This window comes from Macrobrachium nipponense, chromosome 34, assembly GCF_015104395.2.
Source record: "Macrobrachium nipponense isolate FS-2020 chromosome 34, ASM1510439v2, whole genome shotgun sequence".
Lineage (NCBI taxonomy): Eukaryota > Metazoa > Arthropoda > Malacostraca > Decapoda > Palaemonidae > Macrobrachium > Macrobrachium nipponense.
In genome coordinates, this window is record NC_061095.1 from 19711076 (window position 1) to 19726075 (window position 15000).

Sequence of the window (15000 nt, forward strand, 5' to 3'; positions counted from 1 at the left end):
CGAAATAGGATATTATTTAAAGCCCAAGACGCAGTGTTACCATGCGCAAACACCACAGGCGGATGGACAGATAAAAAACAGTATAGTACCTAACAGGGCGACCAATGATAGACGGTTTTTGAAAGCTGTTAGTGTGTGCATTTAAACGCTGCATATAAATGTAAATTTCAAATAGTTGACAATAATTTGTGGATCCTACGCTCCCTAGAAAAAAAAAAAAAAAAAAAAAAAACTCGAAAGGCTACACATCCTTTCGTAATTTGCCTCCCCTTCTATTAACTGTCACCACAAAACCCCCAAAGAGAATAACAGGACGGAGGCATCTATCAAAACACTTTTCTGGGGTCACTGAATATATGTAGGATAGTGTGGGGGTATAACGTACTATTAGTGGAAAAATGTTACTGAAAAATCAGATTTAAACCTTGAAAATAAGGCTGTGGGTCAGAAGTATTCCCCAAGTAATGGGCTACCAACGACACACAACTAAATTTTATCAATACGAAACTAGGGACCTTTTTTGGCTATTTAACCAAAAATTTCCATTTTGTATGGATCACCCCCGTAGTGGGGGTGATCCGTACATACTACGGGGGTGTTCCATACATGCTATTTTCACCCCCAAAAAAATTCATTACAAATTATAATGAATTAGACATTGCTGTCTAAAATTAAACAAACACATTATCTAAAGTGTTCTATTTATGCATGAGCATCAGAGAAGGAGATTTTTAGCCTTACCTTGGCGATCAGTATGACATGTCCATTTCATCCCTGCAATACCAATAAGAAGTTTTATGAATCATATTTTTGTGTGTGAAATAAAACAAATAAGCATCCAAAATTGTTTATTTAAGAAAAGTGGAAAAATAAAGTCAGTTTTGTACATTTATCACTCCTAGGCCTACCTCATTTCATGTTAAATGAATACAATGGAACATCTTTGCTATCTTGATAGCGTAATCATAAAGCTGTGTCTCCTCCCCTGTGAAGACCTTGTGGGGACTGCCATGGAGAGGGACAAAGGTCTTACCATCAGATAACTTTCTGGATCTACTGACTTGCAAGCTTCCCTGATACTGCATTCTGTTACCACACAGTACTGAAAAGCCTCCTTCAAAGCAAATTACAAGTCATCAAATAACTGGTAATTACCAAAATAAACATTAAGTGTCAAGCGTGGGGGCGCAACGTACACCGTCGTACGCTGCACCCCCATACCTACAGCTGTTTTTGAAAATAAAAAAATGTATCCAATCACCCTACACGATTATAAACTTCACAGCACACATACAATACTGCAAATGCTCACTAAACATCATTACATGTGTAACATCACATTTCAATTGCATTCAGAAAATATTTATTTTCCCTTACCATTTCAACCATGTAAGTTTTTTTGGCACCTATTACACACCTGGTACTGCATTTCTTCATATTGAATGTAAGTAAACAATTACATAGGGGTTTTAACTTGTTTGAATGTAAAAAATAAAGTATGTAAGTTGGATAAAACCTAGATATATCTTCATATATTACGTACATCTGCCTAATATTCATATTCAATACCTTACCAATAGGATTAGGCTTCATTCAAGATTAGGAAACATTATGATATGGATGTCTCAAGTTAAATTGGATGCTACAAAAATAAAAAATAAAAAAATCTTACCTCCAATCCATACCGGTCAAGCTAGAAAAAATGAAAGCAGCCATCTTGGTTCACTGACGACCCCTCACATCTCAGTGTTGCCAACAGAGCTCTTCTATAAATTCTCTCATTTTAACGGAGCTTGTATGGTCCACCCCCTTGTACGCATTAGATCCCCCACATTACCCTACAGGACTACAGGTAACGCCCCACATTTGACAATGTGAAGTAGGTAATACACTTTGAGCCCACCTACATTGGACAGCCTCAATATAAGAAGCGATTTTTTTCATAAAACAAATTTTCGAATATGGGTACCTACGCCATATAAGTAACTATTTAAAGTGGTTTTCGAATACAGCCTTTTGATTGCAAGGGCTCGTAACCCAGCATATTCAAAACATCGTAACCCCACAATGTAACTTTCAACAGACATTTTTAATTGTTCATATTTACTCGAACATAATACACCTACAAAATTTATCCTCCCAAGAATATTAGAAAAACGAACTTCAATCACCTTGGCCAAAATTCATCCACGTATACTTGGTGAAGAACACGCCGTCATTTTCAAGCCGACTGTTAACTCTGCGGGTATTCTACTACCAAAGAATGGCTTTGGCCAATCAGTGGCTTCCATTTCCAACTTCTCTACCGTCTTCTTTCATTGGCTGCAAGCATTATCTCTAGGCTATGAGTCTTTGTAAGCTATACTCTAACTGGCTGGTGTGGGCAACGCACCTAATTATTCGGAATACATGCAAGTGTGTTTGAATGTGACTGCAAAGCACACCACACTTGTAGATACAAAATTCATATACACATTAACACTTATGCACACATGACTACATATATCTACATACGTACACGTGTTTTGCCTGAATCCAAATATGCATGTGCAATGGTTTGATTATGTACTGTACTTAAAACAATACACGCTACTTGGACTAATACACACGTGCAAATTGTACACGTATGCATACGTAAGTTGCTGGTAAGTGCATTATGTACATGCACATATATGGATATTTGAAAAACACATGCTGAGACGTTTTCCTGGTGTGTTCTTTACAGTACCGGATGTCATAAAACTGATAGTACTCCAAGCTGCACGGTAGTATATACTTCTCATTTCTGCAGTTGAAATGGCCAAGATATCCCCATTATTGGATTTGACAATGACTGTGGGGATCTACGAGAAGATGCACCGCGAGAGATGATGTCTTAATGACTAATGGTAGTCAACCCTTCCTAGAAGCATATATAGGTATCTTTTATGATTCCAAAGGTAGTCAACTCTTCCTAGAAGCATATATAGGTGTCTTTTATGATTCCAAAGTTAACATTGCAGGAAAATTAACATACCTATACTATGTAATGCTTGAAGATTAATATACCTATAGTGTGTAATTATATTTGTGAAACCAGGCAAAGAATTCCTGAATTTTACCTTGGGAGTGCTTCCTACGTACCTACTTACGCAAATCTGCAGTTGTGTGATAACCCTGCCAAGTTTTTGAGAACTAGAATTCTAGTCTGGAGCACTAAACCTTTACCGTCTGAGGTACAATTGTGACCTGGCAGTAATTCACATTACATGTGAGAATATCATGTGTAACTTTAAACTTGTTTGAGTCAAACCGATTCAAGAAAGACCTAGGAGACTACTAGTTGTTACGGAATAAAATACTGAATCAGCTTCCATTTCAGCATAGTGTTTGGGATGATACCGATTCCAAAATAAGATCAATATCCAACTCACAAAGGCTAACACATTGGAAAGGCTATGCAACTTTACATAGACTTCAACCATTCCTGACAGTGTGCACACATTCTTTTGCTAAAAACAGTATAACCCTGAGGTTGCATTGATAGATTCATCAGAATAAGTAGACAACGGCCCAAAAAAATATGTATACATTGGGAAAAGTGTTAGATTCCTCTTCCAAGAAAAATATTTATGATTCAAACCATCATCGAAGGATAAATCCATTTTGTGGGCTCTACCTTGTTTGTGAGCTTCAGTGCCTATGTCCAGTCAGCTTCGTAGGGCACATAAAGATGTTAAAGCATCTGATGCAGACAGAAAAACTACGTTGTATAAATAAAGGAAGAATGGAGCAATGGCTGAGTTAAAATTTGTAGAAGTAAAAATGAATGACTCATGGGTGGTGTTCATAGCCGTGCAAGTTACGTTGAGGACTGATAAGAAGGATTGGTTAAGATGAGGGATGGGATATTTTTTTTATTTTTTTCATTTGGCGAGAGGTTGAATTTGATTCGAAATTATAAAAACCTGAGAGAGGGCGACGAAGAGGTTACGACAAATGTGAAAGTGAATATCTACATGGATTTCAAGGGGGGAAAGTAATTAAGATATGAACGAATATAAGAGAGGCTTTATTGGATAAACAAATTAATCTTAGGTTAAATACGTTAATTAGTATTTTCTAACAATGAAGAATAATTCAAGAATTCTGCTACCGTCAGTAAATGACCATTCTCAGTGACTTATTGACCGGAAAAATGTGTGTGAGCAATGAAAGAATTAGTGGAATATAGTATATATATATATATATAATGTATATATATATATATATATATATATATATATATATTCATATAATATATTATAAATATATAGATATAATCATACAATATATATATATATAATCTCTACTATATATATATAACGATATAGATATATATATGTTACAGCCTGTAAGAAAGGTATAACTATCTTTTCTTGGGCTTAAACAGTTGAAGACCACTTATAGGTGGCGTGAGGTTGTTTGCCTAAAAAGCTTGATGACAGTCATGATTATATTTTTCGTTTAACTATGTGGCAGATTGTTTTGAAAATGAATGCCTTTGTTGGGTTAGTTCAAGAAACTGATCTTACGTATGACTACTGTGCATTTCAGGGACTGCGAGCCATCGTTTTTCTCAAATATCTTTCAAACCAATTATTTGATCGAAATGGTACTTTAACACAACGTACAAAACACCTCGCCCTAATTTTTGTAATACAGTACATTATCAATTGGTGTTCATTAAGGCTGTTACTTTTGACTTTGAAAAGGCAAAGTCGTACGAGTCAGCAAGAGTCACAGATTCGAACGCCTGCTATCCCCTTCCCTCCCTCCCCCCCCCCCCCTCACACCTTCTTTACCGCCGTGTTTCAAATTTTTCCCCATCCCCCGATAAATCCCGCTTTCCCTGATATTTTTCAATGCCAGTGGATAATTGGAGAGTTCATAATGAAAAGGATAGCGAGGTTTGACATAATGTCCATGATAATGGTTAATTTTCCCCAATGTATTTATTTGTTTATAGTATCCTCAGCCGGAGCAATGGGACAATAAGTATTCACTGCTTAATTGATGGAGACGGATTTTTTTCACTGCTGTCATGGCTGCCACGTTACTTTGCCGCGTCGTTGCAGAAATGCATTTGCAATAAGACTACTAACTATATACAAAATGTAGAAAGCTGACAAGAGATTAAGGATCAATCTCAATATGTTAAGTGAATCTTCCTAATACACTCACGCAAAATGCACATGGATATTGGTCAATCAGTCAATCAATGTATATATCTCTATCATATCTATTACTGCCTATATTTAACCCTTGGAGTATATATATATATATATATATATATATATATATATATATATATATATATATATATATATACTTCAGATTAAACAAAATATCACTTGGGAAAATTTTTAGATGAAACAATATATTAATTTATATTTTTATATACTCATGCAAAATCACAAGGAACAAGTATATTCAGATTATATTAGTGATGATATATAGTTCCTTTGATTAACACACACAAGCATTTTTGGTCAGTCGCCGTCAAAGAATAAAAAAACGAGCGACTCCTCAATTATGACAGTGCAGATTCTGCGAAAAAGAGATACACACCTGTGAAAGACATGAGAACATTAATTTCTTAACTGATTATGAATGAGGCAAAACTGGATACCTTCTTCATAACAAAAACCTTCTATATTAGGGTGACCAGACGTCCCCGGGAACCCAGGCTACTGCTGTTCCCGGAAATGTCCCCGGTTTCCACTGTGAAAAATCCTATATTAGAATACAAGAAAAAAACGAAAATGTTGACCAAACTATACATAGTTGCCCACTGTACTACTCGCACTGTACGGCGTATATAACTAAGGAAATGATAAACAGCTTTGCACGGCATAATTTGCGAGACTACCTTCCAAGAACATAAAAAACAAATTTCCCGCCAAACTAACGTCAGTATCGTCATGCATGCACGTCCACCGTCCACGACTCCTCTCTTGCCTTCCCGCCAGCACCACACTCTGGCTGCCATCCAGCGGTGTTTCGCCCGTTGATATGAATTTAATTACTGTTCAATCACTGGTTCGCAGTCAAATTATAGCCTACTTTGATTTAATCAATTGAATTTTCATTCAATTCCTTTGCAATTGAGGATAAATAGGGCGAGAGAAACTTCTGAATGCTGCTTTGTGAATGTTAAGGGCAGTATCCCCGTTTTAGTTTTTCAACGACAAAAACACGTCATGTGTTGGAGGTTCTTACGCCTCTGAACCGAAAATGTCCCCGGATTTGTCTGTGAAATCTGGTCACCTTATTCTATGTTAAATGCCTGACAATAGGGGAATAGGGAACACTTAGACATTCTTCGTAAATGACTTTCCCAATTGTAAAAAACACAGGTAAAATCCTTTTTGTAACCCCTCTCAAAAATAGGTATGTATATGTATATATTCAAGATGCACGAAACAACGCATTCACTAAACTCAGTACGTACAAGAACTGCATCCTTATTGCTGGCGTATGATTAGTAAAAACGAAATTGCAGTGTGATATGAATAGGGAAACATACATACAATGAAGATATGATAGTGATAGTAGTTTTTCCCAAATTATACCCATTTTCTTTGTACTTCCCTTACAACAATTATTTACCTGCTGAGGCAATAAGTAGACAAAGCTACGACTACTTGGGGCTTTAGGGAAAGTGAGCAAACTTATTTGGATAATATATATATATATATATATATATATATATCTATATTATATATCTATATATATATATATATATTAATAATATAATAGACAGGAAAATTGGGGTCCGAGGCGGGAAGACCAGGAAAGTGGGGAAGGGTGAGGGAGGGAGGTAGGGGGGAATAAAGAATGTTCGAAAGCATAGGTTGCGGCGAAGCTTAAAAACACGATGTAAATCACGAATAAACGCCTTAATTAACACCAATTGACATGCAATATATTACCAAACATTAGGGAGGGGTGTTTTGTACAGTGTGTTAAAATACCATTTCGATCAAATAATTAGTTTGAAAGATATTTGAGAAAAACGGTGACTCGCGGTCCCTGAAATGCTTAGTAGTAGGTACACCATTTTAAATTATATGACAAAAAAAAAAAAAATCTTGAGAACTGGAACAATTTTCACATGTATTGTATGATGATTGTCTAATTTATAGTCAAACTTACAACACAAAGTCCCTCAATAAGCATGGTGGCCAGGCCGCACAATGAAAACAAATCCTTCCATCCTATACAAAGCTGCCGTTTATAAAACGTTCAAAATATTCCTCTTATTTTAATGTGGATTATTATATGAAGCCATGTTTTCTCACATTTGAGTGAAATTATTGTTTATTTACTTATCCATACTCCTAACGTTAATACAAATCTCAGAATGGGGCTTAATTTGTCTTACTGGATTCTTTGAATATTTTTGAGTTAAAATGATACATGCCTCTCCTGACTTTCACCGTGATATAAACCGTTAGCAAGAAACCTTTCACACAAAGCGAAACCCACATTGTTAGTGTTGTGGATGCTTGCATGCACTATTCGGCAAAATAAGCAACTAGAATCAATATGAAAGAAAATTATCATTTTAGGAATTCAAATATATATAATGGGAAACTATGCTTTACTTTTAATACGAACTTCATGAAGGAAGTTACTGGTGATAAACTATTTCCTTTTCAATGTAACGGCAACCGGCAGGTACGATCCTACTACAAACCAACTAAAACCGGATTCCGGGAATTGAAAATCTTTTCAGCTCTTTTGCTTTCATCGTGTAAAATCCACTCCAAACTTGCAGTTAGCATTCTAATAGGAGTAAAAAAAACAAAATATCGTTCATAACCCATGAATTTGCACGTTATGAACATAAATGGAACAACTGACTACTCTAGTACCGTTTTGGAAAGACGGTGATTGGTGAGGTTTTGGCTGCGTTGTTGTCCTCTTCCTGAGCACCGGGGACCGTTTGCCTCACACTCCCGCGAGAGCGAAGTAGAGGAAGAAGTCCGGCCGCCCGCTTCCCGTCTCCGTTCTCGTCGTCTGTGCTTCACTGCTTCTGCGTTTGATACAACTCTCGCCATGCCTGGTGTCCGTCAATCCGCCCGAAGGAAGGCTGCCGAGCCTAAGGAGGATGTGCCTCCCGTCAAGAAAGAAAGAGCTACCAGGGCCAAAGGTAAGCAAGAACGGCAAATGTAATGACAACCGGCGGATTTTGCGTAAATTCACGTTAAAGTTGAGGTGCTCATCGTTGTGGGGCGGTGTTGCGCGGGAAATTCAACCTCGTTTAAGTGAACGGTTGATGTTGCTGTTTTGTTGGCTATTTTCTCATTTAACTCCTAAAGTATTATGCCGCCGACTAAACTCGATCAGCTCTGCTTGAATTGGTTTGTTTATTCCTGTGTACAACTTTATTTGACACTTCACCGGTTTTTAGTCGTGCTTGTAGTCACGCGGTCAGTTAAGGAAAGTGAAAGGGTTTCGTAATTTCCAAGGCTGGTGCGGTTTTGTATGCTGCTGTACCTCCATTATTAGTGGACTGCACAGTAACTGTTGTAAACTGCCAGCACACAAAGGAAATGTGCGCAGCGTTAAATGCCGGTAAAATTGTTTCTAGTCTAGTAACCTTATTTAATTTCTAGCAGAAAATAACGTAGGTGATGCGTTGCCAGTTTAGATGGTTTAACATGCCGAAGGTGCCCATGCTTGATCCTATCTTAATTTTTTTTCTCCATGCTAAGTTGACCCCAGTTAATTGATTTTATATATTCCCAAGACAAAGGATGTTTTTGCAACTTCAGAAACCGGTAAAGTTAGGCACTTGGTTACTTTATGTAAAGTTACATATATAATGACAAGTAAGCAGACTTCCTTTTTGTGGATGGACTACGTTGGTAAATTAATAGTATTCTTTGAGTAGGTTTTGTCTGTTAGGACTATTATTCAAAAGGTTAAAAAAAAAAACCTTTTGTATGGATTAAGTCCACATGGGCCATTGACATGAAATTAAAGTTTCCAAAGAATAATAGTATATGGCGTTTATTAGGAAGACTTAACATGAGTTTAAGGGACATGCAAAAAAAAAAAAAAATTCATTTTTTAAGGAATAAGTAATATGGGGGTAGTAATGCATTACATCTTCGCTTTAAGTTCTTTAGTTCCAATTACCCAACATCCTCAGGGAGGCTGTTCCCCAGTCTTAACCGAATGATATTTGTATCTTGTTGGCTAATGGTCTTCTTTTAAAATGGTGTCAAAGTGACTACTACTTTGGGTAAGTATGTGATGTATTGAACTGCCCAACTGGTTATTTTAAAGGCACAGGATATAGGTACGGCAGCCGTATCCCGATCGTGGTAGATATTGGTACGGCAGTGAATTGCGCATGCGTCAATTTCAGACTTCCTGCCGTACAAATAATATAGTGCGGTGAGGGTACGGCAGATTCTGTCATTGGTGCCGTATTTGCGCTCTTTACTTGCTGTAGATACGGCAGTTAGCTGTATCCGTTTACCAGTTTGCTAATCATACTGTATTATGTAAACCAGAGTTCGGCTTTTAGGTGGGACAGTCACGCTTTTTGAACATCTGTCCCCCTTTTTTCAGTTAGCAAAATGTCCCTCCCCCCTTTTTTTGTTTGTTTAGCTTTTGTGAATTTTGTCCCGCTTTTTTGTACTACAAAAACAACACTATCCCGATTTTAATGGAATAATGCTAAAATTTGGTTTAAGTTTGCCATATCACTACCTATTAAATTCTATCGTCTTCTCCGACAGCTGCAATATACCCAATGAAGTGAATTAAAAGAATATTGTAAAGTGTATAACGGCCCTTGCAACTGTCGATGTCGGGCAGAATAAAGGGCCGAGAAAGTCACCAAAGGTACGATGGTAGTGTATATATTTAGGCTATATATAATCCTCTTTGAATCTCCTCTTCGGAAATCTTTTCAGGGCCGATTCGATCGTTCGTGACCTACGTATATACTTATCATGAATTACCCAATTTTTGAAAGTTTGAGTCTTCATAAATGTCTATGGCTTTCTTCAGCTTGTTAAAGCCTGAAAACATCTGTTTTTCGGCGAAAACTAATGTATTATTCCGCGGTTCATGCTGTTCCGTCACCATTTTTCTTGCTGTCACTGATATGCCCAAAGACTGTGTATATACTTCAGTAGCCTATATAGTCTTTGGATATGCGCGAGGCGGTAAACAAGGGTTCGCGCATGCGCAATTCACTGCCGTACCAATATCTACCGAGATCGGGGTACGGCTGCCGTACCAATATCCAGTTCGTATTTAAATTGCCCTTTTGTGGTACTCTAGTGCATTAACTGGGAGTCCTTGGTTTTTTAATCCTATTTCATTAATATACTTTAGTAGTATTATGATTAATGTATCACTGAAAAAATGGTTACTACCTATTTCTATTTTGTTAACCTAGATTAAAAGTGCAAAGCACGGTGGTTTTTTTTTAGTATAGTCTTACCATTAAGTATATGTAGTATTCAAGGCTTGGTGTTAGTTTAATTACTTATGATTATATTACAGGTTGATGTTTCAGTTGGTAAGTGCACAATGAACACACATTCATAGGTTTAGCCATATGTATATAGATAAAATTTTTCAAAAACCTGTAATGAAACACTGATTTTGACCTCCACCTTGAACGATGTATAGGTTTTGGTAGCACAGGCACACTTGTAGTACATAAGCCATGCTCAATCACCCAGGAAATCTTAGAGCAGTATTTACTAGCAATGAAGTTTGATAGTTTAGCATTGCAATGGTGTGATGTTCAGAATGATGAGTTTGGTCTGACCCAGTTAGTTTGAAAAGCGGCTTAAAAAAACCTGACCTTCAGGAAGGTTAGGTTGCTGTAAGTTTTAAAATGGTAGGATTTTGCAGGGGAAAAAAATGTTTACATTGTATTTGTGGTGGGTGAAACTTTTTCTACATTACTCAAAAGTAATTACCTGCTTTGTACAACATGGTTGGTAGTTACTTGGTAATATTTAAAATGTTTGAAAGTTTTTATGGGGCGAATTGTAAAACATGGTTGGTAGTTACTGGGTAATATTTAAAATTTTTGAAAATTTTTATGGGGCGAAGTGTTCAGTTACAATTTATCAGATACAGGTAGTCCTTGAGTTACGATTTTTGAGTTGATATTTCAAAGTTATGACTGGTAAAGTTTAGATTTAGAATTTAAAGTTGAAGAGGAAGATACCCAGGAACTCATGGATGTAGAAGGTGTAGAGCTAACGGCAAAGTATCCCCATTGCAACTAGAGGACTGCCTGTATATCTACCTGGAATTTCATTCAGCCTATAGCAAGCTGTTATATAAATAACAAGTTGCAGCCCTCTTCCACTTAATATATTCATAAACTTTCATACACCATATGAAGTGACACCAGTACTGATGTATGAGTGACTTTAACCCAATATTTCACAAGATATTTACAGTAAATTTGTTATGGTTTCATATAATTTTATGATGAAGTGCTTCAGTTCTTCACTATCATTGATTGGGATAAATAAAAGCATGATTTTGGTAACTTATTGCAGGAGGTAAGAAAGCAGAGGAAGAAAAGAAACCGGCAAAGAAAAATGAAAAAGTAGCTAAGAAAGAGGAGCCAGTGAAGAAAGATGAAACTAAGGAAGAACCAGAAGACGACAGTGCTGAAGAGGAGGAGAATGGTGACAAAATAGAGGATGAGGAAGAGGAGGAGGAAGAGGGGGCTAAGGGTAAGAAGGTTGAACCCGAAGATGAAGAATCTGATGAAAACTCTGACAAAGAAGGTACGTAGTACTTTAATGGCAAACCATTTTTATTTTTCTTTAAACTTTCTTGTTGATCGAGGACATCTTTTTAGTAGAGGGAATGTAAATAAATGGCGTAAATGTTTTTTACACGTTTAATCCATTCTAGTAAGAGGAAATAGAGGAAATCTGCTAATGAGACACATTTAAATGATGCTTACTACTGGTCAGATTTGAAGTTGTATTGGATATCAATAGATGCTTGGCTCTCCTCAATGAATTAATAAATCTTATTGCATCTCCCATTTTTACAGAAGTGGAAAAAGAAGCTCCAGCAAAGAAGGGAAAGGGAAAAGGAAAAGGAAAAAGAGCACCTGCTAAGGTTGCTGTTGAACACTGGTAAGTTTTCCTGATTTAGTACTAAATGATTTTCTTTGCTTCACTTAGTGAATTATTATTAAAATAAAACTGGCTTCACGTAGGGAATTATTAAAATAAAACTCAGCCTTTTATTAATTGATGAAGTCCGTCCTTGATTAGCAGAGACTTTAAAATGCTTGTGTTGTATAGTTGTTAGTGCAGGATGGTTCACCCATTAGCTTGTTCCTTTGACTTGCCAGCTGGTAGCTTATATTGATTTGTTATTTTAAATTTTATCTTCTGAAAAGTTTTCTGATTCTTTGCTCTTCCATGTGTGATAGGTACTTTGGTATTAAGTATTTTATAAACATGAATGTTACAATTTATATCGCAACCATAACTTTTCACCCCACGTCAAATTTTGTCTTAACTTTCTTTACTTGCTAATAGCTTTTATGCTTGAATAATGTATCTTTGGTGATTTGGTAATGTACTCTAAAGCTATTTGCAGTTTGTGATTGATAAAAAGCATTTCTATAAATTAACTACAGTTTAACCAGTAATGGCTTGGTAATTTACAGTTAAAAAAATACAAAGTAACTGGTTTAGCTCCAGCAGAACAAAGTATATGTTTAAAATTACACTGTAGTATAAATATATATATTATATAGTCTTGCTTACAGCAAGAATCCATAATGAAGCCTTTGGTTTGACACATTAACCAAAGAATCCATAATGAAGCCTTTGGTTTGATTACTAACCAAAGTTATATATTAAGAGATTGTGTAGGAATTTTCTTTATGGTAGAAAATTGCATGAATGTGTTCTGCACACTGTTAAAGGCTTGGGAAAGGTAATTTAATCTTAAATTGTGAACTTCTAAATTAATTTAAGCAGTACACCTTTTTAGTATTAGTTTTATTATTGCTTTGGTTTGTCTTTCAGCAAATCATGACGTGTATATAACCGGAATGCCATCCAGATTACCGATGGCATCCGAGGTGAGTTCCCCGATGTTAAGGTGGAGCTCAACCCTAAGAAGCCACGGAGCAAATCATTTGAGGTATGTATAAAGTTATCTTTTTAAAAGTTAAATAATTCTATTTTTATCCCTACATTTTCATCCCTTGGGGGTTAGTGTCATCAATGCACCTAATGTGTGTGCTGTAGGAATTACTTAAGGATGTTTGTATTGTCGCTTCAGCCTGTAGCTGCAACCCCATTCATTCCTATGACTGTACCTCCTTTCATGATCTTTCTTCCTACTTTCCACAATCTCCTAACATCTGATTCGCAGCGGAATGTGAAGTTTTCTTAGTTACACCTTTTAAGCTTTACTGTCAATTTCAGTTTGTGGTGAATGACCTCTTAGGTTGGGTTAATGGTATGGTGCGTTGGTTAGTTATTGTTGGCTTAAAAAGGTTTATTAAAGTGTAAATTTGGACTTCAACAAGCTGGAGTTGGTTGAAGAACTGTTGAGGCCAGTTAATAGTACTATCTAATACTATCTTTAAGAATTAAGATCTCATCAATGGTATGTTAACTGATCTAATATTAATTCTGTCTGGACATAGGATATCCTGAGTGCCTATATTTTCTTTTTCCAGATAACTGTAACGTTTGATGATGGAGAGAGTGAATTAGTTTGGAGTGGCATTGACAAGGGGCCTCCTCGTAAGCTTAAATTCCCTGAACTTGAGGAAGTTCTTGAAGAGATACACAAGCATGTGTGAAGTGCTGAAATTATGGGGTGGTATTAATTTGGTTGAGCTGAGCTGCTTTGGTATAGTTTAGTACGACCAATAATTTTTATAAGTTCTACTATATCATGAGATGTGAAGGTTACTTGAGCAATGTGATTTTGACAACCTCATCTTTAGTAAAGTTATTTTTTTTTCTTTATTCATCTTTAAGCAACTTGATAACTCTATTATGCATTTGGTTTATGAAAGTTGGAATATAAAGGTTTAAATGCTTTATTTCGACCAGAAGTTTTGAATGCATTGCAGAGGATATTGGGTGTTAAAAGGTACAATCTGGAAGATAGAATTTCTTTGAGTGTAGAAGATAGAATTTTTCTTTGAGTGCCACCCCTGTTGAAGTATCATTTAGAAATCACGTGGTTTTTTTTTATAATTTTTTTATTTACCATTGCAGAAAGTTAGTGAGGTTTTCTCCAAATGATTTTCTGTGGTCCATTTTCCAGTTTTCATTTATTAAAGTTTTCCCTTGTAAAGTAAGAAATGAATAGCATTGTGACATTTATTTTAAGTTTTGTTCAGTTTTTTAAGGAGTGATGAACAGAGAATTCTTTATTTTATTTTTTTTTTTATTACTATCCATGCATTTTGAGTTCATCTGTTTTATGAAGGCTTCAATATTTTGTTTACGCGGAAAGTACCTGGATTGTTTATCCTTGTTAGTTTTAACTCTTAAGGTTTTAAGTACTAATATCCCTTATTGAAGTATTGAAAGTATCCATTAATCTTTGAAATTTATACAAAACATATCCATTAATAATTGTAATTAGGATATTCAATTCTTTATTTTAGTTATTTTTTTAAGGTATCATGGAGATTTCATAATGTATATTTTTTCAGAATAAAACTACTATTGTGAATTGCTCAATACTGATGTGACTTTTACTTTATGCCCATTAAATTTATGCACATGTACTTTTTAACTGATATAAACATTGTTGAAGTCTTACGCAACTTGCAAAATTCTATTAAAAACTCGTAGGCTACTTGATTAAAGTTTTCTATTTGTAATGGAAAAATTAGTTTTTAATTTTTTCCAAAGGTTACTTTATGCATACTGTATATCCCTTTATCAATGTATCCTGGGGCTTGGCTAAAAGTAGGTAGAAAGTAAT

At 35.8% G+C, this 15000-nt stretch overlaps 2 protein-coding genes across 6 annotated transcripts in view; one reads left to right on the forward strand and one right to left on the reverse strand.

Moving 5' to 3' along the window:
• LOC135207958 (uncharacterized) overlaps positions 1-2973 on the reverse strand; it is a 91863-nt gene extending 88890 nt beyond the window's left edge. For 2 of the 5 annotated variants that reach the window (XR_010313089.1, XM_064239982.1), the window contains exons 1-2: positions 909-1118; positions 742-774 (exon numbers count right to left, since the gene is read on the reverse strand). Coding sequence is in view for 4 of the 5 variants with exons in the window: in XM_064239982.1 (XP_064096052.1) it covers positions 742-772 (31 nt within the window). In the remaining variant the exon portion in view is untranslated. Of the gene's footprint in view, positions 1-741; positions 775-908; positions 1119-2171 lie in introns of those variants that run through there. The other 3 variants (XM_064239981.1, XM_064239979.1, XM_064239983.1) reach the window with 2 other exon arrangements.
• Positions 2974-7898: 4925 nt separating this feature from the next.
• LOC135207959 (parathymosin-like) lies at positions 7899-14757 on the forward strand (the record flags this gene model as incomplete). The annotated part of the gene is given in 5 exon segments (XM_064239985.1): positions 7899-8176; positions 11571-11804; positions 12080-12164; positions 13071-13188; positions 13733-14757. Coding segments are annotated over 4 exon segments (423 nt in total). The 3' UTR covers positions 13081-13188; positions 13733-14757.
• Between the last annotated feature and the right edge of the window lie 243 nt (positions 14758-15000).